Raw genomic sequence first — 27,647 nt, 5'->3', positions numbered from 1 at the left:
AGCGGGCAGCATAGGAAAAGCCAGCGTTCACCGTAGCAAGGAGCCTTCCCTTGTGCCATGCTCCGCTCTCTGCACTTTGGCTCCTTTCAACCCAAAACGCACCATGTTTTCCAGCACAGCCCAGGGTGTCCCTGGAACGAGGTGCAGGATCATTGCAGCAATGAGTAAACTGCTCTTGCTGCCCAACTAGCAGGAGGCAGCGCAGCTTCCGCGCCCATGCTTGCCTGCACTAAGCTATTTGGAACAAGAACAAGGGCCCAACCAGGGAAGTTACTTGCAAGAATAAGTCAGTGCCTTTCTACAGTGACTTATGGAACAGGGGAAGCTGGTACAGACATCAACCACAGGAAAGAATCAAGCACAGGTCTCTGCTTTGGTGGATGATGCATGAAATAGCACAGGGGGGATGCTCTCACCACAAATGGGCTCCTTCTTGCGGTCCCTACACAGGAGTGGAAACCTGGCCTACATGCCCATCATACACCCAGGCTGCAGGATGCCCATACATGGATCATACCAAGCACGGCTGGACTCTGCTGCAACAGAAATGAACACAACCAAAAGCATTTTGTTTGGTTCAGCGTGAGGGATAGCCTCAAACACCACCTCTACACCTCTAGTTTGAGTAACTGAACAAAAGAGACCAACAAAAGCTCTGCAGACGTAGCTCCTTAAAACAAATCCTATCGCCTTCCCACTTGGATTCACATTACGAGGACTTCTTGTGCTTTAATCCGCTTCTCCATAAAGTTTATGGAGCAGCAACAGTTGAGGCCAAGCAAAATCAACAACCAACAACTTGTCAGGGGCCAAGCGATTGTTCTGAATGAAGCAAAAACTCATTAGCTTTTAATGAAAACACAGGGAATAAAAAGCAAATAGCAGAGAACCCCAGCAAATAATTACCCTGCACCTGACGCGATGCTGCGCTCGCTTCCCGTTCTGATCTGCAGCAACATTCCCCAACTTAGCGCTCTTTGGAGCATGAGCAGAAAACAAGATTGACTCTAAGGGAAAGAGCAAGAGGTTTCTGGGCCTTACACCTCATCCAGGGGATCCCCTGGCATGGTTTGGCTACCCCCCAGTGCCCAAATACTCAGCTTGCTTCATGATGGTTGTGGCACAGGGGGCAAGAAGATGAAATTATGCCAGCTTTCAGCTGGCTGATGTATTGTGGAGAAACAGCTTCTTGCACAGCAGCAGAAAGAGGGGCTTGAAGGCGTTTGCTGTAATTAGTACAAATACCCTGCTTCTACATAGCAAACCTCAGAGGGGACAGATTGTGTGTGGTGTCCCCAGCATTAGAGGGGTGGCAGTTTAGAGCAGTGCCCTGGGACAGCAGCGGCAGGCGGGTGGCATCAGTTACACCAGGTCTCTGCAGGAGCCATGGACATCACCCAGATCTGGCTCTGGCAGAGCCCTGTACTGGAGAACAAAGTGATCACGAGGAGAATGAGAACCCAACGAAGCATTCATGAGGCTCCATGCAAGCAGCACAAGGAGGACCTACAGGAGAAGGAGTCACTGTCATCAAGGAACACACTTGCTTCCTTCTCCATGACTTTGAGAACACAAACTTCTCTCTGCAAGGAGCAGAATAACCTGAATCTTCCCTTCCTATTTGCCCTGCGGCTTGCAATGCTGCAATGTAGAAGTAAAAGCCCTGCCTCTGCCCTGGCATCGCTGCAGGATCCGGCAAATACCAAGACTTAGATATAGGTTAGATATAGATATATAGATATAGATAGATATATAGATATAGATATAGGACTTAGATATAGGATAGAAAAACCTCAATTCAGGTTCTGGGTGCAGTACCAGAACGTGCCTCCATGTCCATCTCCCCTTGTGCAGGAGAGGGGCAGTGACTCTATTTAAGACTAAAACCTCTTGTTGGAACCCCAAAACCCAAGTTCTTCCCCAGGACAAGCGCTGCCAAAGAAGTTTCCTATCTTTAAGCTGCAGTTTGCCTCTCCTGGGAGGGGGAAGCTGGATTAATGCATCCTGGCACACACAGGAAGAGAAACAATCCGAATAGGTGAAAGGGCTTTGTAGCAGGAAAAAAATCATCTCCAGTAGCTTGTTAAGGGAACTGCAATTAAGCTTTACTTTGCATTCAGTGAAGGCCTTTATCTGGTACCCTGAGTTTCATTAAGCATCTTTTTAAAGCATGAGAAAAATCAATACCGAGCGAGTTTCATTTACACTTTTATGATAAGCTTGTTCGTGCCAAAGCGGAAGTAAAATCCCCAACTCGAGTTAATACTCAAGGAAACAAAGTTCCTGCTTTAAAGTAATGACTCCTCAGCATCATGCTACAAATAAAGGTCTCTGATCCAAATCCCATCTGCCTTCATGCTCGACAGTGTTAATATCTCTACATTTGCAGGGACTAATTTAGAAGTAATGCATTTCCCAAAGCAGAGCTGTAAAAGTATTATCAATACTATGGTTTAATATCCCTCACTACAATCACTTGCTGAAATTATGGAGAATCACATGGAAACACATCAACAGAGACGCGCCCACACAGTAAGTACTGCTCACTTGTAAATAGACTATAGTTTAGCCTTTGTAATGTAGTTACAGCTCTGTCAACGTTGCTATTATAAATTATATACCTTTTTAAACACATTTATGTGCTAGGAAATGTATGATGTTTCTTTTTTGAATGCCTTAAAGGCTTCGCTAGCTCCTAAGCACCCATTTGGCTCTGTGTGGTTAGTCCTTGTGATTAATATGTGAAGAGCTGACGTTTTGGGGGATGCGGATGTTCTGCACCTTCTTCATTCAGACTTGTAGTGCCAGGGCCCAGGTAACATTCCATCTGCCTGAAAATCCCATGTTTTCTGTTGCACATCACTAGGATACACACACACGTCCATCCCGGGCTGTACCAATAACAGTACTAACAAATTACATGAGGAATTCCTATATCTATGGATCTCAAAGTATTTTCCCCCCTTAGTAACTATTTTCTTGGCTGTGGAGACCATGCACAGGAGGAAATAACTTTGTCCCTGGCTCTCGAGGCAGACAAGGCCATGGTGAGAGCAGGACCCATCTCTGCTTAGGCTGTGTTTTACCAGCAGGACAGCTCTGCCTCACGGCAGTGGGGTCAGGAGCAAAGCAGGGACCTCCTTGTGCACAGGAGGAGCCGATCCATCATTGGGTTAGAAACATCGACCCGAACAGGTCTTGGCTGCCTGACAAGTGAATCCGGTCCAAGCCTGATCTTGCTCACTCAGTAGCCGGGGTTTCTTTGCTAATGACATGGAGTAAAGCAAATTAATAGGCCACTAAAACTGCCCCTTCTGTTAAAGGCGAGCAGGAAGGAGGAAGCTCTTTGCAGGCGGGTTGCGGGTGCAGTGAGCGCGGGTGCCCAGCAGGTCGGGCTGCAGCTGCGGCATCAGCCCGCGATGGGCCGCGGACTTCGCGGGAATTCACCAGGCAGGAGCTGGGTAACACGAGAGCAGCCTTCCTGCAGCGTGCGGAGGGGAAAACAGCAGCTTTCTGGGGTGAAAAACCTTTTGTCAGGGGAAAAAATCATAATTCAACTTAAAGCCGTACAACGGGTCCAAATAGAGAAGTATTGTTACACTGAAGGGAATTCAGGTTTTGCAGCTCTCAGCTTCCAAAGGAGGATGAGATGCTCCAAACAGACTGGGGTTAAATTGTTTTCTCTTCCTGCCACATGGCAAAGAAACTGCACGTTCATATAACCCAGTCAGTCCCCTGGAAGTGATCCATTTCTAGACTTCCATCTGACGGGCAGATAGGGAAACTGAACTCTTCCCACAGCCGATTACGGGGTTATTTCTAACAGGAAAAAAGCAACTCCAACAGAAAGCCCTGATCCTGCTCCCAGCCCAGGAAGGCAGCCCCATGAGTGCCATTCCACAAGTTTCCATAACTCCAGCAGGGCTGTTTGAAGACAGCCGAGCTTCTTCTCATGAAGCCAAATAGCTGAGGAGGCTTTGGGGAGGGGGGGAATTAGATATCCCCCAAACCCCTGAAGACAAGAAGCTGCTGAGCATCTCTCCCATGACTCTGGGTTTTCTCATCCCCTGCCAGCCCCCTGTGTCATTCCCCAGTTGAGCTCCCCTTTTCTCCCTGCCTGTTTGCACTCTGCCTCCCTCCCCCTCTGACTTCTTCCCTCCGGCTCCTCTCTTGCAATCCTTGGCACCCTTTCAGTGAAGGCCCTGCATGTTCTGCCTCTCAAGTGGGCAGCAGCTCCACGGACCAGCTGCCTGCCAGGGGAAACGCAGCACATTGCAGCCTGGCTGGGAACAAGCCTGAAACCCAGAGCAGCAGCAGATTCCCACGGGATGTAAACAAGTAAACAAGATTTATCCCTTCTTTTATGGCCCAGTAACACATCAGCGAAGCACAAAGCCCGGCCCAATGCGAGCAAAGTCAGCCTAAAGCTACCAATGCTTTGTGCTTCTGTCCAATAATAAGTTATTCTTCATGAGCCTCTTTGAAGAGAGAAGGTCTTCAGTTAAAGGATGGGGATACTGAGGCAGAGGGAGGTGACAAATCTGCACTTTGGTTCATCCTCTAAAGCACCAGCTCTGCTAGAAACACATGACTGTGTCTGTGAAGCTTGTGCAGTCCAATAACTGACAAAGGGTTCTGCAAATACAGCCTGGGATCTGAATACAAGACGTCAGCATCATCAGTACCAAAAAGGAGACCACAAGCCAAAGGGGTTTGAGTAATGGCCATTGCAGTGTCAGTAGGTTCAGTGTATTTTCTTAGCCAAAACCCTTCCAAGCAAACAAGGGATAAACAGAACTAACCCATGAGGGAGCTGGATCTTAGCAAGCACATTCCAGTGACAAGACACAAGGAGGCTGTCTTGCCCGTATCTGCAGCATTCCACTGCTAAGAAAAAATAAGTACAGGCAGTGAATGCAAAGGCAGGAGCACACGGCAGAGCAATATGCACTCCAGGGACTGGAGAAGATGCCCATTAGGTATTTATGATAATGCAAAGGATGATTTTACAGTGATGTTTCAGGATGGAGGCTGCCTAAAGGGCAGAATTACTACTTTGTAGATGATTTGGATGGAGTTCCTGCTCTACAAACCAATGCAGAGCAGAAGTCATTGTGGGGAGAGGGACTCAAAACTCCTGATTTGAACCAGCTGAAGGCTTGGGAGAGCCAGGAGTCGGGATCCAGCCCTGCACTCCCAGCCCTGCTCCTGCTATGGATGCAGAGGGCACCCAGTTCCCTGCTCCCCACAGAGGCTCAGTGGTACACAACAGGGCTCCAAACCACCTTAACAGCCAAAATAGAGAGTTTACATCATTTCCCCCTTTTTGTGGAGCAGGAGGGTCTATTACCCCTATGGGAAAGCTCAGGTGATGATCTGTGCGAACACTCTTGTACACTGGCCCCAGTGGGACAACTTCTTGCATGTTCTCCTGCTCTGCACAGAGCAATGCTTGGGCTGTGTGCATCCCAGCACGTTACAGTCACCCGAGATTTCTTTATCCCAGCACATTCCTGCTACACAAACCAGTTCAGAAAACACGGAGAGTGCATTGGAGAAGTGCCCGTCTCCAAAGCTGCAATCAGGCCATTTAGACAATCTCATTAGAGTATTTTATTAACCAACCAAAGCGGGACCAATAGAACCAGCTAACGTTTAACTTGCTGGGGCTCCCCAAACTGCTGGACATTTGGCATTTTTACTGGCTTTTTTATACCTTCTTTATGGGGCAGTGCTTTATTCTTCAATGTGCTCTGAAATTCCCTGGGGAGGGAAGCACAGGACACTGCCAAACGTGAGCCAAGAGGACAAGCTCTGCCCCAAGGTGTTACAGATCAGATGGGGTTCAAAGGATGGTCGGTGACTCAGTAACTTGAACACTTGGATTGGTGAAGTAGAGGTGTCCAAGAAGAACCTACTGACCCAAACCAGGAAACTGCCCTCAAGTTTAAATCAAGGCTCTGGTTAAAAAGAGCACAAAAAGCCCTCCACATTAACCTCATTCTTCTCAACAGAGGTCATGAAAGCTTTGACATGAACTGCAGCAGAGTACAGTCAAACTGGAGTTGCTGTTACCTGCTCTTTAAATCCTGTTATGAACTGTGCAACTTCTTCATTTGTTCCAAGTAAAGATGATAACAGCAAACCTAATTTACTTCTTTCTAATCAAATGACATGTTGAGTTTTGGAAGCTTTTCCCTTCTCTCATTTCACGCAATGAACAGGACCCCCCCCCCCCCCAATAAAAGTGCCTATCATTTTCAAGAAACCCAGGGGTTTTAAGACATTTTAAAGCTTCATGATAATCCCAGCCTGGTTTGGGCTGGAAGGGAGCTTAAAGCTCATCCAGCTCCAACCCCTGCCACAGGCAGGGACACCTTCCACTGGAGCAGCTTGCTCCAAGCCCCTGTGTCCAACCTGGCCTTGAGCACTGCCAGGGATGGGGCAGCCACAGCTTCTCTGGGCACCCTGTGCCAGCGCCTCAGCACCCTCACAGGGAAGAGCTTCTGCCTAAGAGCTCATCTCAGTCTCCCTTCGGGCAGGTTAAAGCCATTCCCCTTGGCCTGTCCCTACATCCCTTGTCCAAAGCCCCTCTCCAGGTTTCCTGGAGCCCCTTTAGGCACTTGAAGACCGTTATAAGGGTTTCTGCTTTGAAAACTTGAAATGCAATCGCAACAGCTTCAAAGTTACACAGAACTTTGCATTTTTCTAGCTATACATGTAAATAAAAAGGCAGATCCCCCTCCATAGGGCCCTTTCCAGGGCACAGACGCCTGTCTCCTACCTATGACATTTTTCCTAGCAGAGCAGTCTGTTCTCTCATCATTGCTTCCCTTCAGAACGCACACAATACCCTACGCAGCAGAATAATTCATAAGCCCATGTAAGAGCAAAGCTGTGCAGCTGCTTGGAGCCTGCACAACTCCGAAACAGGAGCGATTTCAACACAAAAACCCTGTCTCTGCACAGATTGGTTTGCCCAGGATGTAACACATGCACAGAGGCAAAGCAGTGCACGCTCGGAGCTGCAGGAAGCAGAGCTTCAGCGCTGATAAAGGGACCTGTCACAAGTGTTGATGTTAAAGCCTTGCTTTTTGGAAGCTCAAGCACACATGCCTGCGTGTGTATCTTAGTTTTCATTGATCAGCTCTGCCCCACACACCACCCAAACACAGCTTGGCCCGGAGAAGGCATTCTAACAAGAGCTGTTTTGTTTTCCCTTTGTCTGTCCATGTTATGACATCCCCAGGGTTGTCGCTGGCCCTCGTGTTTAGAGAGCAGGGGAATTCCACGCATGGTGAGAGAATAGATATTCTAACAGTATGTTACAAATATTGGCCATGGGATAGTTTTTTCCCTGGGCATTTTCCAACACATCATAAATCTAGAGGAGGTTTCTGTGTTTGAACCCTGCTCACCATGGAGCTGGAGCCTCTTGGCATGAACGTAAAGAGGGGTTTTTATAAATACAACTTAGGGAAATCACTGCGCACTCCATTAATTCAGGAACACTCTCCCTCAGCTTCAAAGGGGATCTTTACAGTAAAGACGGTGTTTTTGCTGCTTTAATGATTTGCTACTTGTACTTGTCATAACTACACGAAGCAAATATGCAATGCCAGGGAGCAGCGGTTTAGGGAAACGCGCGGTTCCGTCTCCCATCCAGCTCCGCTTCAGTTCAATTCAATGGATTTGAGGCTTTATGTAGAAAAGCTACTTCATAAATCTAACACTTGAGGCCTTTGTCTAATGCCAGTTAATGAAAGCAAGCTCCATGCATGCCTCGGATATACACACACATACCTCAGGCACTGCTACAACATCCAACCCCGAGAATAACCGGTGACCCATAAAGTCTCCGCATCCGAGCCAAAGCGAGAGAGGCTGATAGAGGTAAAATGATACACACTTCATCTAAATACTATACACTGTAAGTGACCTACTAAGACTTTCCACACTGTTACTCACCTAATCCTCTTACAGACATGAAGGCTCCCAATTTTTAAGTCATGCTTAATCCTGGCTTATTCCTTACCCCATCTCCCTCCCTACACATCTATATTGCTCCCAGCTTCAGGGAGGTGACATTTTCTGGGGTTAAGGCACAGAGATGGAAGAAGCAGTAGATCTTTACCCAATTCCTGCATGGATCTGTAGATGTTCTGGTACCTGAAGCACATTTATTGAGTCTCAGTTTTCCTACATTTCATGAATTGGAAGAACCACCCTCACACTCTCGCATGTTTAGATGACTTATGAATATTTTAAGGGCCACAACTAGGCAGCAAATACACACAACACGTCAGAGAAAACCATTTGGGATCCATTTCTGATGGAAAACCAAAAGTTATCATAAGCCCAATGAAAATAAATCTGGGTTTATTCATCTAGTTCGGGCTGTTTTCTTCAAAATGAGATTAAAAAAGTCATTGCCTCCAAGTGCATCCACAGTGAGTTTTTAAGCGTGAGTACATATCAGTTAAGAGTAACCTTGAACAACTTGGTCTAGGAGAAGGAGTCTACATAATCTTAAGGTCCTTTCCAACCCAAACCACTCTCTGTGCAGTGCTCTGCTAAATGGACGCCCACCAGAAGGAAGGCCCAGGTACCCCCCAGGAGGATTTGGGGGGCCAATTCTTTGTCATCCCCAGGCTAGATCCCTCGGTGCGAGGGCAGAGCCGCATTGTCTCCATCTCCAAAGGTCTGTGTCTCCAAGCAGAACATTACTTGTGCTTTGAGTATCTCAAGACACTGTCCAGATATCAACGATTTCATTCACCTCCCTTGTACCGGTGGCCATGTCTTATTACGCTTGCCCATCTTTACATGTCTTTTGAGTTTGGGAATGGAGAAGCTGAAACGCAATAATTCAGTGCAAAGTCCCATTCCAGCAAAGCCAAACTTCCAGCCCTGACCCACAGCTCTTATTTAGCCACGCATGCACCTTTTCCTTCTTTAATCCTTACTTCTGCATTGCTCCCTGTCCCTCCATTCCCTTCCCAAATACCCCTCTCTTTCCTCCCTTCTCTCCTCCTGTTGGATTCCCTTGCAGTACCCCAGAACGGCCTCACGCTGCTCCCTCAGACCATTCGTTTCTTCTAAATCAAAGCTGTTGCAGAACATTTCCTCTGCACTGAATGATGAGAAGAGATGGACACAGCAACAAGGAACCTGGGGGAGGGCTACAACTGACCCAGGTCCTCTCCAAGTTTTCTTTGCCAACTCTTCTTAGCTCACGCTCCACAAAGGGGAGGTTGCTGCAAGACAGCAAGGGTAGGCATGCAGGAAATATATTAAGTGTATAAAATGCTTTGCATAGGCAGTCAGCCCTCCTCCGAAAGGAAACATGAGTCACCCTGGGACTCTGTTCAAAGAGCACCTAAGGAACATGGCAAAACTAACTTGCAGTTACACGCTACAGTCAACAACATCACTTGGTGCATATGAATTGGGCACAGCAAAGCTTGCTCTGTGCAGATGCATCCCTCTGAAACCATTCTTGTTTGCCAATGCTCCCATTTCATACCAATCTCTGCTTGCTGGGAAGTAGCAAGGCCGATTCCATTCATTTCAGCCAACACTGGAAGCCAGCAGGTTGGGATAGCTGGGTTTTGGTCTTCAGGGGGATTTCAGCGCAGCGCTGAGTTCAAGGAGCTCAGATGTGGTCGCAACTTGTGCTTATCCCCTTTAGAAAAGCTCCTTACTCAATATTATAAACCTGCTTAGAAGAAACCTTTTCCTTTGCCACATCAGCCTGTTATTTCAATAGCCAACTGATACCTGGATTTTGCAGTTCTCTTCTCAATATAAGGCACGAGATTTATTTCCTTAAAATCAAACCCCACATTGTAGTTCTGTGGCTCTTTTTCCATTCAGATGCACCAGCTTCTCATCACCACCTCTCCTTTCTCCAGCAAGGGATCAGAAACTGGAGTTGAGGTCTCCAAGGTGATGTCCAAGCCCAGGTTTTCACTCCCTGATTACCCTGTTTCCTTAGCATATTTTCTTCCCAATAGCATTAGTTGCCAAGAGGACCTGGGGACACAAGTAGAGACACCTCCATCCCTGCAGACCCAAATACCTGCACAGTAATGTCTAGCAGGGATTTAAGCAAGCTGGACACTTCATTTGCTAATCTATACACAGTTCTACAAACCAATCTTCCTAATATTACTCAGGCTTCCAAGTCTATCAGAGAAGAAAGACTGTTTCAAAAGAACAAAAGCATCCCTCCTCCGCCATTGAAATTGCATGAACTTTCAAAATTTAAAGCAAAAATCTCATTTTGAGCCCTTTTATGGGTTCCAATCCTCTCCCTTTTCTCATTCTGAACACAGCTGTCTCTTGTACTTTCTCAAATGACGCCAGATGCTGGGTTCATCAACCAAACGCATGAAAACAAAGGTTTGAAAGCAATTAGAAGCACCAAGGCTGCACCGAGGCTCCTATTAAAATGTGATAACGCTGTTCTAGTGGGAATTGCAACGCCGCTGCATTTCTGACATGCCTGTGCTGCCAGCCAGCCAGGATGTGCTGGAAGTGGTCCCTGATCGAGGAGGTAACATACTGGAATTCATTCCTGGAGTAAATGAAGGATTAGCTGAGTTGGAACACTCCCAAGGGGGTTTATTACAGCCCCAGCTCCCATCTTGTTGGACCGTTGGCATCCTTCTGCCCGTGCTCACGTACCACAACCATTGTGTAAGGAGAAAGGATGAAGCCACTGAACCACATCCTTGGCTGCAGCCTGGTTGTACCCAGCACTCTAAATGATCAATCAGAGCTGAGCAACACCAATTCAATAGAGTCAAAGGAGCTCCAGGTCAGCTCTGAACAAACACATAGCCATCAATTGTCCCTAACACACAGGAGAACCCAGTGACACAGCTTGTGACCTGCAGGCACCCTGGGAAGTTTAACTCATCACCCCCATTATTGCGGGAATGAAGATTAAAGTCACAGTGGGAACATCCCAGCTTGTGAACAGCCATACCAAGAGATGGTCACAGTCCTGAACCATTCGTCTACACCTGGAGGTGGATTCAGTTTCAAGTTCACATTAACATGAAGCAATGAGACTGAAGGAAACTTCCTGCAGGTTACCCAAGAGTCAATGGCCCATGGGAATCTCCTGCCCTTTCTGAACCTCAGGTCTTTGTCCAAGACATTGTGTTTGTGTCAGCACCACTCAGTTTTGTACTATTGGCTCTCAAAGGTAAGGAGAAATGAACTTGTGCTGCTCCGCAAGAATACTAACCCCACCTCCCACTACAGCATCACCCCAGCTTTGCCCATTTCCAACCTTAAGAACTGCCACACACGACTCTATATTCAGTTTAAGCTCTTCTCCTTATTGACTTTGCATAGGAAACACACACATGTCCAGCCCTTCCCTACTTCCCAAGCTCATAAGAGCTCATCCCTTTTTCCCCTGGCTTGTACTCACCTCGGGGCAGAAAGTCCAAGTGGTACCTATAAGATAAAAGAGAGGAAAAAAAATAGACATAAGCATACATGAGGCTCTCCACGATTTGTTCCAGCCTGATGAATAGTGACAGATGGAGAATTCTGCCTGAAGTGCTGCAAATGGTCACCACGCATTATGTGCAAGAAGCTTCAAGAGGAACTGTGAGTCCTAAAGATGTTGGCTGGCCCCTGGGACACCCTTTACTCCCCAAGGAACCTCCTTTGCATCTCCTTCTCTTAAGAAGTTCTAAAGGCTCCCAACTTCCATTAGAATGGGTCTCTTCCTCCAAATGTAAAGCTTTATTTGACCTTTTGCTTTGAGCCTTAAAGACCTTTAAAGGTCCCTTCCAACCCAAACTACTCCATGATTCCATTCTATGACTCTTTCCTCAACCTCGTCTCACACCTTCCCATCCAGCAGCAGCATGGCTGAGGGCAGCACACACGCTGCCCACTTCTGGCCATGCCAAAAAGAAAAGCCCTCCATAAGTTCTTAATCTCTCGCACTTGGAGCTCCTCTTGAGTTGACATCTGAGTCATTCAAGAACAGCATTGGTGAGGTTTGGAAAGAGATCAAGGCTTGAGGATAAACCACAAAGTGACCCATTCACAAGCAAGATGTGTAACAAAGGGCTGGTCTATGGGCACTAGTGGCAAGAATCCAGTATGTAAAAAATCCAATCAATTCATTTCCTCATTAAAAGCTTTCATGAAGAAAATGATTTACCACAAACATCGCAGCTCCTGACACAGATGAATTAGCAAACACCAACAGAATCCTGATGAAGGGCAGAATATTTGGCTTGGTTGCTTTGGACCAAAAACAGAGTGCAAAGACAGAAGAAACTTCCCTGGGGGAACAGGCTCAGGGCAAATACCAGCTCTGTTACACTGGAAAGAGCCTCTCCCTGGGCTTTTGGATGCTGCTTCATCAGGGATTGTAGTGATAGGACAAGGGGTGATGGGTTCAAACTTAAACAGGGGAAGTTCGGGTTGGAGATAAGGAAGTTCCCTACTGTGAGGGTGGTGAGGCAATGGCACGGGTTGTCCAAAGAAGTGGTAAATGCTCCATCCCTGGCAGTGTTCAAGGCCAGGGTGGACAGAGCCCCGGGTGACATGGTTTAGTGTGAGGCATCCCTGCCAACAGCAGGGGGTTGGAACTGGATGATCTCAAAGTCCTTTCCAACCCAAACCATTCTAGGATTCTACAGTATTGGGCAGTGGACCCCCATTTTTACAAGCAGCTCTTTCCTATCCATTCTACAGCAGCTACATCTCCCTCAAGCTTAGAGAAGTGACACCACCTACCCAAGGTCAGGGGAACCCAACAGCATCTCCATCCTTTTGTCTCCAATCCCCATTAACAGCCACTCAACATTCACTTGGAGATTTCAACCATTAGTCAATAGTATTCAAAACTTGGGGCAAGACATTTTCCCCCCAATTCAGGCTCTGCAAGAGGCACCCACAGTCCCTTGACCCCCCCAAGTCCAGCATTCCCAAGAGTTCAAATACTTTTGTCTCCTCACCAGACAATGGCTGCGAGACAAGGACAGCAAAATCACTTCTTGCTTTGTGAACTTTTGTCTCTTGTGCTTGAGAGACTGTCCTAATCTCCCCTGAACATGCTTTAGTGATAACATTTACTGCACTAGGGCCAAAATGATTTTCTGTCACTTGTAATTCCAGCTCAATAAAAGTATAAGAGCTTTGTTTCTAACCTCTGTCATTTTTAATACAGTAAAATGGTTTAAAAAAAACCATGTAGAATTGAGTTCCATTTCCTACTGGACCAGCAAAGCCGCGTTAGCTTCACCCTGATCACATTTAAAGAGGGAGGGGGGAAGGAAATACCCAAAAGATGCTTTGTTTTTTCTCTAGCACAAGGAAACGGTCAAAACTCCTGATCTCATCAGATCAGGATGTGTCTTTAATCTCCTGCTTTGATCATTTGCGCTCTGGAAAGGCTTAGGCAGAGAATGAAAGTTAGCTTAAAACGTAACGGGGAGTGGGGAGGAAGAATGTCTTGTTCTGCTGGAAGAAGAGGAATGATCCAATTCCTTCATCTGCCACTGGCTGCATGGAAACCTTGAACAAATGACTTCTCTTCAGGGCTGGAAAGGCCCCCACATGCACTGCCCACAGTGGCTGCAGGATGCTCACACACAGCAGTGCTTTCCCCCTTGATGTTTTGTACATGTCAGACAGGGGAGGGTGACTTTCAGCATCGATGTTTCCCCCACCCCTTCCTGCAGATCATGAACAGCGAGTTATGGATAGAAGATTTCATGGGTTTATTCCTGCCTTACCCAGGAAATGCAATTATTTAGGCAAAACACCCATTTTGCTGCAGCAACCCAGGCAGCAAATAGGGCGAGTTCAAGTATATCCGTAGTCCTAAGTCATGTGCACGCTGATAGATCCCAGACTAAAGCATGATTCAGTGCAGCAGAAGAGGAGCTCAGCAGAAGCAAGTTGTGCATCTCAGGCCATCCTGCAAGGCACAGAGCCCGAGGCCAACTCTGATTTCTGGTCCCAATGAAGCCAATACAGAGTGACAACACGTTACACCTTTAACACGTCTGGTCTGTGGGGAAGAGGCAGTTCCACAGGGGTTCATTCTGCAGTGTCCAGTCAGTTCTCACAAGTGCTTAAAAGAAGAGGTAATTGCTCCATACGCATTCCCCCCTTGAGCCAGGCAGTAGAAGTCAGCAACCAGATGCTTAATCCTCATCCAACTGCATCTTTATGTCGGATGTTATTTGCCTTGGGATCACTTTGACATTTTCATCTTTAATAACGAATTCTTAGATCTCACAAGCACCAAGAATAAAAGCTTCTCATCCATTTTCTTAAGCAGCAAGTTTGGGAATAGACCATCTATTTGGTTATATGCTTTTAAACACTTGATTAATAAAGCTCCTATGCACCATCCCACAGCCAGAGAACCAGTTAAGGCAAAGCACAGCAAACAGTTTCCAGCCAAAGAGGAAGGTCCAGTTTATATCAGACCTTAAGGAAATGGAGGGAGACGTGGAAAAGTCATCAAATAACTAACAGGCTTCAGCAGAATGAGCTCCCAAAGGAATCTATAGGGATTTTTGGTGCAAAGTGAGGATCGAACCCAAAAAATACCCAATTTCCATTCCAAAGCCAAAGAGTGACTGTTGCACTGCCAGTACCTGAACAAGAGACAGCCTCCAAGTATTCCCCCCACGTGGTTCACAACAAACCACCCACCTCTCATCTCCTCGGGCCATGTTTCAGGCCAGTAAGAAGCCACAGATTTGTTCTGTTCAACACACAAAGTGTTTCCCATGACTGTGCAGCCTTTGAGGTTAGGTACTCACCATACAGCACACAAGCAAACATCAGAGGGCCTCGCTCCTCTGGAAATGGTTACCACCTTTGCTCCTGACACACACAGAGATCCCAGTTCTAATTCATCCACCTCCTCATAGCAACATCTCCAGCTGGACCTGATCAAAACTGCAACTCAAGTGTGTAAGCAGAGCCCAAAGAGTGAATTGCCATGAGAAAGAGCAGAAGAAAACGTTGTTGTCGCATTGGAAAGGGAGGCAGGGTTGCCAGAAAGCTTTGTTCACCCCTGGAACCCATTGTCTTTACAGTTTTAAGCCAGAACTAATGCTGGTCTGTAAGGACCAGAGACTTCTGCTGCCTTGCACAGAGCAGGGCTTGGTCTTCAGAAGATGCTTCCAGGATACACCAGAACCTTGATCACAGATCTTACCCTTGCACTGATTTATAACAGAAACAAGATGGGAAGCAACCTCAAGAGCATCAGTTAGGTACTTGTGGAGTTTGACAATAAACCCTCCACATCCCAACCCTTCCAGGCTGTCCTGTGTGATGGATTCACCTTCCGGAGAGTAGAGATAGCTTTGCGCAGCTCTTTTCCTTAAAGCAGTCACCTGAAAACAGTGATGCTTCCAGGTCTGATCAAGCAGCGCTGCCAGCAAAGAAGTTACTTCAACACTCCTATCACCTCAGCAACAGTGTTTAAAGCAGGGAGACCCAGAAATATCCCTTCTTGTTCCAAAAGGAAGGGCAGATTAAGCCCTGGAATATGCAACGATAGAATTCCCACCATGGAAGTATTACTCCTGCCACACTGGGTCTGGATTTGCCCTTTGGTATGAGCACAGGACTGGTGTTTTCTTGGAACACCAAGATAACTTGGATTTATCCCTACATTTCCAACCTTTACACAAAACCCAAGCAGCAGATTTACCCCAGGCCTCTAATCTTCTGTTGCATGAGGGGTTGAGGGGGTCACAAACCCCATCAATGCACAGAAATCCAGTAAAACGCATTATCAATATCCCCTTCCTCCCATGCACAACTCGAGTTTGCTGACCAGCATCCAGCACCTGCAGCAAACCCCAGAGCTGAGGGACTCAAACCAGATCCATTTGAGACCAGAAGCACAAATTGCTGTCTGAAATCGTACGCTCTGTATGATGCACAAGGTCAAACTTGATGGTGATAATGGTCTCTTTGCAGCTCTAAAGCCTATAAAGAGTCTAAACCCCACTTCCCTCTCAGACTCCATTTCAGCAGGAACCATAAAGTCAGGTTTCTATCAGATTTCCTGTCTTTTCCTGTCCAGTGAAGAACACGACCATCGCCACAGACGTTATTGCATTAGGTAGCCCAAGACAGTCTCATTTGCAAAAGGATTTGTTGGGGTTTAATGTTTGCAGAAAGAAGAGTTTGAAAAATCAATGCTGTACGGGATTTCAGACGGGGAAAAAAAAGCAGCTGAAAATGGGACTGGGGAGCTCACCATTAGCAAAGTGGGTTACAAACCACTTCAAATGGGTTCTGTTAAATGGTACAGCAGCGGTAGCTATGCAAAGACTCTGGTTACACAGCTTCAATCGTTTACAGTCCTCAGGTTTCAGATTAACAATGCATTCACAAGGAAATGGATAGGGAAACCGGGGTAATTTTATCAGCTGGGATGGAAAATGATGCATATTACTGAAAGGAGCCTAACCCAGAAGGCACCAGACTGCATTACGGGCAGAGTGAATGGCTGTGGTCATCCCAGGTATAAAAGCAGGTAGAATATGATAACAGACAAACTGAATTTGTGCCCCCACCACACCTTGTAGCCCCCTTCAGACACTGGAGATCTGCACACAGCTTCTCTTCTCCAGGCTGAACAGCCCCAATATTCCCAGCCTGGCTCCATATGGGAGATGCTCCAACCCCTGCTCATCCTCGTGGCCTCCTCTGGACTTGCCCCAACAACATACCAGTGCAAGGTGGTGAGATGCTTTACATCTCCATTAACAGCAGCTGGTGCAACACACATTTGTGTGTCCCCATCCCGGACAGGACCACATCTCCCCTGCACACAGGGGAAAAGGCAGACAACTTTAGGAGCTCATTTTTAGTCTAGAAAATGCAAATCTACAAGCTGCAAAGTGACAGGGACTTGCTTTGACTTTTGTGCTGAACAGATCTGTATTTAATGGCCAAAGTAAGTGTGAATGAAATCCTGCTCAGCAAGATCATTTCCTTGCTGAGCAAATACATTCCCAGCTCTCTGAAGAATATGAAGGAGGAGAACAGCACTTTGCCTAATTAAGGCCAATGTGGTGGGGCCACAGTCCAGCCCTAGCACTAATGCGCTGAGCTCAATTATCTGCCCATCAGGTCACATCCTTACATTCCTTTTTATCTTGGTCTCACACATTATTCAGCATAATGAGTTGAACAGTGGTAGGAATTACAGGCAGTGCATTTCCAGTAATGAAGCCAAATTACCCTGAAATTGCATTTTCTTTCATTTCAATCTTAAAACTTTGAAAGAAGGTTGAAAAGTGAAGTAATAAATGTCGTTAATATGGGCTGAAGTTTATTAAAACAAGGCAAACACACTGCTTTAGACAAAATTCTGGATGTATTTCCATTAGTGAATCTTTTCCAGTCCTACTATGATGCCTTCCCACAGAAAGGATCAGGTTCCCTGATGTTGAAGCATCTACAGATGAGCTACACCCGCCAACCAGTAAAACCAGTAGCTTACTGGTTTGTGACAACATGCATGACCTACATACTATAACAGCAGCACAATCAGACATTGAAACCTCAGCCCAGACTTATGGGAGACCCCTAAACCACTCCCCCAGGAAAGGAGCTTGTGACACTGCCCATGGATACCAGCATGGCAGTTGTGGAGGTCCAGGAAAGACCTTGTTCTCCATAGGCTCTCCTTCGTGGGCCAGGACATCACCTGGATAAGTGAGAAGTTGCACTGCAGAGTTAAAAGCCCACATGCAGGCTGCTCCTCACCCATAGCACAGTGTTAGTGTTGGGAACATTGCCATCCATGCTAAGGAGGGTTAGAGAACAAGGCAGGAAAACGAGGGCTGGGGCTTGTTACCCAAAGCCCAGTCTATGCTGGAGCTCCTGCTGCAGGCAGGAATGTCAGAAAGGGCTCCTGTGTGTTAGTTAGGAGCAGCAGGATTTGGCCTCAGGTTCACACCATTGGTTTTGCCAGAGAAGAGCAAATTAAAGGTAGGGTTTCAGCGCCTACTTTGGGTTTCCCAGTGGGTGCATGCAAGAAGCTCAACATGAATTAAGCCCCTTTCTCCTCACCGCTGCTTTGACACACACCAGGCCTGCCCCGCTCTCCCCTCAGCACTATTACATTTCACCTCAGGGAGAAGGGAAAAAAATACTAAGGATTTGTTTCCATCACTGCAAACTTGCCTCCCAATGGGGAGTTTCAGTGAGTGCCCGACTCCAAGGAGGCGGAGGGACCATTTATCTCCATAGCTTCTTCAATAAACCCCTTTCTCCCCATCTCACCCCCTGCCATTGTAAGTGCTCCGGCAATGTCGAAAATCTGAGGTGAGGTCATTTAACAGCAAGAGGACTTTCTTCTTTGTTGCTGCTCTTGCCAAAGGACAAGAATGAGCTTGTGTTCCTGAGCGGAGTCATGTATCCAATGCATCCCAGGTGCCGGACATCTGCTCCTGCCCCGCAGCGGCTTTGTTTGGACACAGGGAACAGCAGCAGTGTTCCTAAGGAACAACTTGAGACAAACCCTCAGCACCAACGGGCATAAAACAGAAGCAGTTGATGACTCCTGGGCTTTCTGAGGGACAAGCAAAGCTCTGCCCTGGCACCACATCCTGCCCTCCAAACCAAACTGCTTTCTAAGCGGGTTCGATCCATCACAAACACTCTCCCTATTCAGGACTCTCCATCACAAACACTCTCCCTATTCAGGACTAGAGCAGAGTCCTCAGCCTGTAGTCAGGACACAGTGAGATCCGCATCCTTCACACTGATTACATCTGGGGATCAAGCCTCCAGGTGTGCTCCTGGGCTTGTGTTCCTGCATGCCAGGGACAGCAAGTGAAAAAGAGATCAGCAACAAAAGCAAAGAGATGATCTGGGGGGGAAAAATGCCAGGCCTGGGTTTCCATAGGAAATACTTCAACATGGAACAGGATCCAAGTTAGGGAGGGGAAAACACCCCCACTGTTGAGTTTCAACAGTGCTCTTTAAACAACCAACTGAATTCTGACAGTAAAAGGGTGCAGGGACCCATAATTCAGGTATTTGGTGACAGCCTCCCACAGCTACTGCCTGTGACACAGCTCCTCAAGCAGAGCCACCCCAACCTGCCTGGGAAAGTGATAACCTGCAAGCACAGCCCACAGCACTGCTCCCCACATCAGCACAGGCAGCCCGTGCAGGCATCAAACCCAACCACTTGTTCCCATCGGAGTCATCCGCAGACCTCCTGCTTGGGGAATGCTATGAGGCCACGGGGAGAGCAGCGATAGCCAAGTTACAGGAGCAGGTATTGAGGCTGGCTCAGGGTGAAGCTCTTCCCTTTCAGAGATGTGGGTGTCTCTCCCCAGTAGTTGAGCAGTTTGCTTCTGTCTATTATGGACGCCAATAATGAAACCTTACACGCTTGAGCTGGGTTTCACCCTGCACAGGGGCTGCTTAGGGGAGGCAGGCGCTTCCTGAAGCCCACGGCTGATGATTTCCTGCACAGCAGCCACAAAAGCCACAGGAAGCTCCCCAAGAGACAAACCTGGGCCTCAGCCCTAAGAGCAGGACCTGCAGGGATCTTTTCAAATCAAAAGGTACAGTCATCGTTACTGTAATCTCCCACCACAAATCATTGCAGTAATGGCTCAGGTCAGAGCAAGGACATTTGGATACCGAGCTCTTCTCACCCTTTCCAAATGCCACTGAGCAATAAAACACAAGTAGGAAATCAGCAGCACCCCACAGGCTTTGCTCAAGGGGCTCCCTTTCCCCTCCAGAAGTACCTGCCATTTATTTCAATAAGCAACAGGATGGAGGCCCACATCTTAACCTGAGCATCCAGGAGGAACGTGCACATCCCCTCTCCTCCCGATGCAAAGGCTGCTTCAGCAAAGCTGCTTTTCCAAGGAGATCTCGCTGTAAAAGCTGCATCCCAAATTGAATTCTTAGGCTGAGACAGAGCTAAAAGCCAAGGTTGTGTTCTGCATCACAGCACCAGTGCTCGCCCCAGGACCATAAAGGCTGCTCCTTCTTGGGCACATCAAACCACACACTCTGGGAAGCCAGAGGTCCACAGGATGATGACCATGGCAGCATCTTTCCCCACCTCTCAAGCACTGCTCATAACTCAAGCAGCACACGGAGGCAGACCACCTACTTCGGGAAGCAGGAACAAGGCAGTAACTCCAAGTTTGCCAGCTGCCTTACATTTATCAAGTTCCATGCTATTTGTCTGTAGTTCATTAGAGTTGCACTATGTGCAAATGAAGAGTTGTCACTTTTAAAGTTGCACGTTTCTAGAACAGATACAATAAAAGCTTGACTCGAGGTCCAAATACTTCCGGCTCAGAATTCTGCTTATTTAACTCTTTCCATCCCAGCTCAATACCTGCCAATGAGGGGAGCTAAACCACATCAATCTGTTGTAAACGTGCAATGAAAGCTCTCTTCTCTGCAACATCACAGGGCACTGCTACACACACATTCTGCCATTAGGTATGCCACAGCCCCAGTTTCCAAAGGCTTCATCTTCTGCCTTCAGCTTGCTTCAATTATTCAGGGCAACCCAGGCTGATAATTACACAGTCCCGAGTTGCTGAGTAAAACTGATGCTTAATTAGGCAGCAGGAAAGATCGATTAAGATCCAGCAGGACATCGTGCAAAGTTCTGCAGTGGGACTGCAGGGAATAGAGGCTGGCTGTGCCCTTCCAAAGGATAAAATCCTCCCCTTCTCAGGGACTCGACAGCAGTTTTAGTTAAACTGGATGCTTACATCAGTCAGCCACCCTGAGCTTTATTGTCAGGCCTGAACGTCAAGTGACACAACTCATATCTTGTAATAGAGCATGAACAGCAAGCTTTGGATCATGTAATGTAATGTAGCTGAGGCTGAAAGCTTTATTTAAGCCCCCAGGAACCTGTTCTCTCTTTATGATCCTTGATTTTCCACTAGCACAACAGAACAACCTCTGCTTGCTTCATGCACTTACCCAAATGACACAGCTCATGTTGGCACACAGGACTTGAACGGTCCTGAGGACATGAGATTTTGAACCCAAGTTTTAATTCCAGAACTCCTTCTCATCCCTTTTTACTGTAGCAAAAGTCCAGGCAAGCCAGATTTGAGTTCAGGAGCCACTTGTGAAATAGATCCTTTGAGCAGCAAGCCAGAAGAATTAGCCTTTGCCATGCACTGATTTACCCATGAGCCTAGGAAACAAGTGATGGATTCTTCCCCTAGAATCCTCTCTAGCACAAGAGAAAGGGAAGAACAGGACAGAATCAGAGACCCAGAGGCAAGAAGTTGCACACACAGAGCCCAAGGCAAGGTTTTTTACTTTGAAACACATAATAACTCTGCAGACACCCATAAAACTGGTTAAAGAATGCAGAAACCGGTGTGCAGCGCATTCACATTATACCAAGCCCTGAATGTCCACCAACAGCCAGGCCATGGGCCAGTTGTCCAGCTAACTACAGCACATGGCACCCCAAGACATGACATTACCCTGAAGCACTCCCAATAGAAAGCAATGGGACAACACAAACCTGGCTTTGACTTGCTGGAAGCCAAAGAGAATTGCATCCCTCTGCTCTCTTGCTTTGGCACTCAGCTTCTCATTCTGCAGCCCATCAGCCAGGTAGCCCTCAGCATCTGGGGAAGAGCCACAGGTTAAAACTCACAGGCAGAGAAATACCAGTTCTTGGCTAAGAAACCTGGCCCTGGCTGTGCACTGGGAAGCCCTCAAGGCCCTGTACCAAGCAGTCTGATCTTGAGACACAAGTCAATCTGAAGACTTCATTTGGAGGAGTTGAGACATTGAAGTGATTGTGAATAGAAGAGGACCTAAATATGACAGAGCTTCTCTTTAGTTGCCATGGTATGAGGCAAGCAAACAACGGGGATGATCTTCCTAAAGGACAAGCGCTGAAAACCAGGCTGGTTGTGCAGCAGCATCCCAACATGGGTTCTCCTGCAAGGTTACCTCTGAAATCCTACACCCTATGCTAGCTCAGCAGAGACAGCCAGGCAACAGTAAATATGGGTTCTCCCACCTGGAGACCACATCCATACGCAGAAATTCCACATGAACTGGAGGATAAAAGGATTGTCTTCCATTTGCATAAATATTTGTGTTCTTTACAAAAACACCTCAAATCTCAGAGAACAAAACAGCTCCAATCACAGCAGCTCTGTAGACGGAGAATATCACCCTTGTACCTGAGCAGCATCACTGCTCGCAGCCCCTAGCAGAAAAAAGGCTGGCTTCAAAGCTGTGGTGGTGTACATCCACAAGCCTCTCCAACCTTTACCTCACGCCCCATACTGTGCCACTAATGTCAGTTTAATACCTTGCTTGCAAGACTTTCAGCTCCTTATGCTTCAGCTGCCAGCACAACAGCCAGCACTGTTTAGCACACCCCAGAAAGGGGCACAGCTCCTCCACCTGCAAGCACAGCTCAAGACCAAAATGCCACGTGAGAAAACACCTTCTGCTGTTCAAACCTTGAGCCCCAGTTCTTTTTTGTTGCCTGCTCATGACACACTCAAGAAAGGTTTAGAGGTTGGAGGGGGAGAAAATGAGCTCTTTAAAGTGAGGAGCATAAGGAAGGACACTGAGGGCATCCCCGAGCAATAGGGCCCCCTTCCCACCTCCTCTGAAGAGTGACAGATGGGCAGGACCAGGGAGACTCAACCCTTTCCACAGCAGCCTGGGAAGGAGGAGTCAATCCAGACCATGACACCTCCTTAACGGTCCAGTTCTCTTTTCAGCTTCTCTGGGCATCCTGTGCCAGCGCCTCAGCACCCTCACAGGGAAGAGCTTCTTGCTAACATCTCATCTTAAAGCGTAAAGCTGGGCAGTAACACTCATTCACAGCATCACTTCCCAACCCTCACCTACATCCAGCAGCAGTTTTGGTTGCTCCAGGAGCACAGATGTATCAGGCCAAAATGCCTATTAATACCAAGTTCACCTCTAGGAATTCAGCCCTAGGCAGCCTGCCTGGGATAAGACAAAGGCTTTGCCAGAGCATCCAAGTGAAGCTTTTTAAATCCCAGGCCAATCTTGTAATCCTTAGGCTAAACTGCATTTCCAGTACCTCTCTCTGCAGTTTTAATTGTACATCCAAGATACAGTACCAGCTTATGACATGTCTAACAATGCTGAGGCTTGCATCGCTTACAAATTACATAGGAAGTACCCAAGTACATATATCTAAGCACGAGGGATATATCTTGCTGCCGAAGAACAGATGAGGCTAAGGGGCCAATTTATTATATACAAACCAGCACAGTAGAAATGGCTCAGCAAGAGAAGCTATATACTGTATATATGTGTGTGTATATATATATGTAGGCTGTATTTCCACTGTGAGAGAACAAGCACGAAAACCAAACTGCTCCCAGAACGTATGCAAGCATCACTTGCATCCCTCTGTCATTTTCAAGCCCAGATTAGCTCCATGAGTACACGATTAGCTCTAATACAGTATTTACTTACTGGCACATCAGCATAGATCAGCTGCTGGATAAGTTATAGTAGAAGCAGGGTCACTTCTGCAAAGCAGGCAGAGCCCCTTTTCAGAGCCAGCCACTATGTTTATAGCACCAGGAAATGAAAAAGAAAGCCTAACCATAAACTCTCAAAGTGGATCAGGAAGAGCAATATGTAAGCAGCTCGAGAGTAAATCACCCTCATGTTAGTTTTACTGCTTGTCGGTAACATTATATTCTTGAGGTTTATAGATTGCTCTCCATGATCCACTCGGAAAGTTTACAGGACTCTCCTCTTCATTTCCTGCAGCTAAAAAGGTAAAGGAGGAGGGGGGGAACCAGTTGAGATTTCATCAAGGGTTTCAGGGGAGTTTCTAAAGGCAATTGCAGTTATCCACTTTAATCCTGCAGGAGATACACAGCATCATAAGAGCCCTGTCACAACCGCTGCAGCCCAGGTAGTAAATAACCTTTGAAGAGCAGCACTAAATTCTAGGAGTTAATCAGCACTCAATGAGCAGAGCTGAAGGGTATTAAGGTGCCATGTGTGTTCTCTCCATGCACACACACACATTCCCTTTGCTCCCCTGCCATCAGCAATCCTGCACTCCATGCCTGGAGAAACTGCTCCCACAGAACCACAATGGTTCAGCTGTGCGAGATAACACTGAGCCAGCCTGCTCCAGCATCACTTGCTGCTTCACATGATCCCTGCTGCACTTTATCAGCCCAGCTGGCTGGGAGAAATCAGTTTAGGACAGAGTGCAGATACCCTGAGCTTCCCTGACACTGCACTAATACTTCCAGGATGCATCCAAAGACAGGCAGGGATTTCGAAGGCTGTTATCATCCCATCCCACTTGTCAAAACCAAGCCAGGAACTCTCATACACAGCATTTCTCCACCTTTCTGCAGGCTCAGAAAAGGATGGCTTCATTATGAAACAACACTTTTCAGCTGTGCCTTCCTGCTGTTGTGGAGCTGAGTCAGAGAAAACCTTGAGAACCGAAGCAATCTCCATTCATCCTCCTGCAACAGGATGAAGAGGCCATTCTCACCTGTGCATTGGGCAACAGGGGAACTGAGAACAGCTTCCCAAATGTTCAGCTTCCAAGTCTCAACCCCAAATTCCCCAGTGGTTAAATTCTAGGGCTACTCCTGATGCTCCAGCAATGCTGGCTCTGGTTTATTTGCCTTCACAAACCAGAGCATTTTGCTGCTTCTTTCTAAATGAGCATTGAGGCTGTGCAAGCATCCCCATCTCCTCCTGCCCTCCCTCTTGCCCAGACTCCAGCAAGGAAATAGCTTTCCAGACCCACTTCCTGAAATGAAGAGGCCCAAGCAAGGCAGGTGGAGGGAAGATAACCAGACTGCCTTTGCTCCTACAAAGGAAAACAGAAGCCCTGGGTTTATGCAGTGAAATATCACAGGTTTCAGCCTTCAGAAGCAGTTTGTGCTCAACAGATATGAAATACCTTTAAGTAGCTTTAAAAGGAACCTGACTGAGCCCAAAGTGAGGTGGAACTTCAGACAATACAGTTGTTGCAACCACACCTCCTCAGAAGCAGCAAATAAGCCCTGCAGGCTTGCAGTGTAGAGAATAGCCATATTGTGCTGGCTTCCAACCACTGCAACCTCAGAGATGGCTTATGTGATATCAAAACTGTTACGAGCAAGCCTTCTGCTTCTGCACATCACTAAACAGACCATGGACCCAATTTGATGCAAGGAAACGGACGTTAGTGCCTCCTCTACTTGGGATTTCTTCCTTTAAACCCAAGGATTCTTACACTGAGGCAGTTTGCAAACGCTGCAATAGCTCAAGCACCTTCATTTCCAGCCTGCAGAGCTAGAAACCTCCCTCCTCAGCCACTGGAAGGCCTTAAGACTGCGTGGATTGTTAAGACGCAGCAAGTTTGATCCAGGGTATGTGACATGCAATTAATCTCCATTCATAGCCTGCTCGACCTGTCAGCAAACAAAGGCTGTGCTTTAGAAGGAGATCTGAAGCCTTCAATTAAAACCAGTCAGCTAACAAGAAAATAACCCAAGTTAAAGGGAGGTGGCAGGTGCAGAAATGAGCTGTTTACAGAGGTGTCAGCGCCACACAATAAAGTGCTGCACATCAAAACCAGGAGAGGGTGAACTTCACCCAAGCCCCCGAGCACAGAACAGAGGGGAAAATTCACACCTCCATCTGGGGGAAGACACAAAGCATTTGGAAGGGAGCTTTGATGGGCTCCGAGACTGACACATCCCAGGGCTGGAAGTTATCCCGCATCTTCATCAGGGACTGGAGCAAGAGGACAAGGGGTGATGGGTTTAAACTGAAACAGGGGAAGTTCAGGTTGGAGATAAGAGGAAGCAGCTCTTCCCTGTGAGGGTGCTGAGGCGCTGGCCCAGGGTGCCCAGAGAAGCTGTGGCTGCCCCATCCCTGGCAGTGCTCAAGGCCAGGTTGGACACAGGGGCTTGGAGCAAGCTGCTCCAGTGGAAGGGGTCCCTGCCTGTGGCAGGGGTTGGAGCTGGACGAGCTTTGAGGTCCCTTCAACCCAAACCTGTCTGGGATCCTGTGATCTCCAAGAGGACAGGGCGAGTGCTCCGTGCTGCCAGGACCCATCACAACAGGAAGCAAAAGGTCACAAAACCTTGTGGCATCTCCACAGCGAGATGCTAACGGCTCCTTCCCCACCACCAACCCACCCGCAGCTGCAGGATGCGTCCTTACACGTGCACTGTTGATCAGTGATGGGCTCACACCATGGCTCCAGCCTGCAGCACTGCTGAGGACTTATTGATGGGCAGGTTCTAATGCAGTCACCTCCATCAACACTTCTCTCCCCATGGGCTCGGCAGGAGTTGCTAAAGCCCACCTAGAGCTCATTTATGGTTGTGAAGCGTGTTTGAATAGAAGAGCTCAGCATGGTTCCTACATGGCTGACCCACTGCTGCAACAAGTAGAGGTGTTGCAGCTCAAGCATGTGAAGGAAGCCATGAAAAACAAGTCTTACGCCTGTCGTCTTACACACACACACATAGGAGTAAATGGTGTCAGGGCTCAGCACAGCTCATTCACTCGGAAGCTGAGGCCTCAGGAAGCCACATTCAGGTTCTCAAGCAGAAGGGGGGTTTGGAGCCAGCACTTCTCTCTGCTGCAGCCCCATTTTCGGTGGGGTTGAAGCCTTCCTGAGGATGCAGCCCACTGATGGAGCTTGCTCACTGCATCCATAATGCCACATACAACACTCACACAACAGCTAAAGCCAGGAGGCATCACTATCACAGCCACACCAAAAGCCCACCGAGCGAGCTCCCTGCAGCACACAAGCTTCTTCCATCCTTTGTACCTGGCTCCCTTGCCTCCCCCTGGAGACGCTCACCCATGGAGCCTCAATACCTGAACCGAAAGCACACACTGGGACACCCAACCATGCCCAAAGAAGCCCCCAATCCTGCAGCCTCTGCACCTTTCACAGATCCTGAGACAATCAAAGAGCTTCCCTAACCTTACAGACATGGAGGCACCTACAAAGCCCTGACCACCAAGCCACATCCCATAGCTCTCTCTGGGGTTAGAGAGGGCACACATAACCTTGGGACCCCAAACCCATCAGCTTAGAGAAGCAGCAGTGCCCACAGTCCCTCCACTTCCCTCTCTGGTTCAGCAGTGAGGCACAAAAAGCTTTTCAGCTTCTTCCCCTGCAACCACAGCGCATTTCCCCCATTGAGCAGAAGGGGAGGCAAGGGGGAAGGTGTGGTTACCTTCCAGAAGCTTCTGAATGTCCTCTGGGATCATGGTACCCACCACCTTCCTTCCCACAGGAGCCAAACCCGCTGCCGATGCTCCTGTCCCTCGGGGCAGAGGGAGAAAGGAAGCACAGGAAAGGCGGAGACACCCCAAAAAAGGGGGAGGAACCATCAGGCTTTGTTCTGGTACCTCCTCCTCATCCAACCCAGCTCTTTATAGGCGGCTGATGCCCAGCTCCTGGGAGCCAGAGCTCCAGCTAAGACAATACAGAGGTGCCTGGCCCCAGAACCAGCCCAGCTGGGGCTGATCTTCTCCATCACTGCTTTAATAGGTGGCACTTGGGCACCTCTTTCATTACCACTTAATCCAGTGCATCTGCTGCACAGCAGCTTCAC

At 47.8% G+C, this 27,647-nt stretch overlaps 1 protein-coding gene across 1 annotated transcript in view; it reads right to left on the bottom strand.

The window, feature by feature from the left end:
• The window catches only part of SKAP1 (src kinase associated phosphoprotein 1), a 138,161-nt gene extending 110,766 nt beyond the window's left edge, over window positions 1-27,395 (bottom strand). Inside the window, exons 1-3 of the mRNA XM_080633345.1 lie at window positions 27,267-27,395; window positions 21,560-21,665; window positions 11,447-11,472 (exon numbers count right to left, since the gene is read on the bottom strand). Coding sequence (XP_080489471.1) covers window positions 11,447-11,472; window positions 21,560-21,665; window positions 27,267-27,300 — 166 coding nt within the window. The 5' untranslated portion in view covers window positions 27,301-27,395. The remainder of the gene's footprint in view (window positions 1-11,446; window positions 11,473-21,559; window positions 21,666-27,266) is intronic.
• Window positions 27,396-27,647: the final 252 nt, after the last annotated feature.

The sequence above is a fragment of the Psittacula echo genome, assembly GCF_963264785.1.
Source record: "Psittacula echo genome assembly, chromosome: 23".
Lineage (NCBI taxonomy): Eukaryota > Metazoa > Chordata > Aves > Psittaciformes > Psittacidae > Psittacula > Psittacula echo.
The sequence above is the reverse complement of the archived record's forward strand: the minus strand, read 5'-3'. Positions and strand labels throughout refer to the sequence as shown.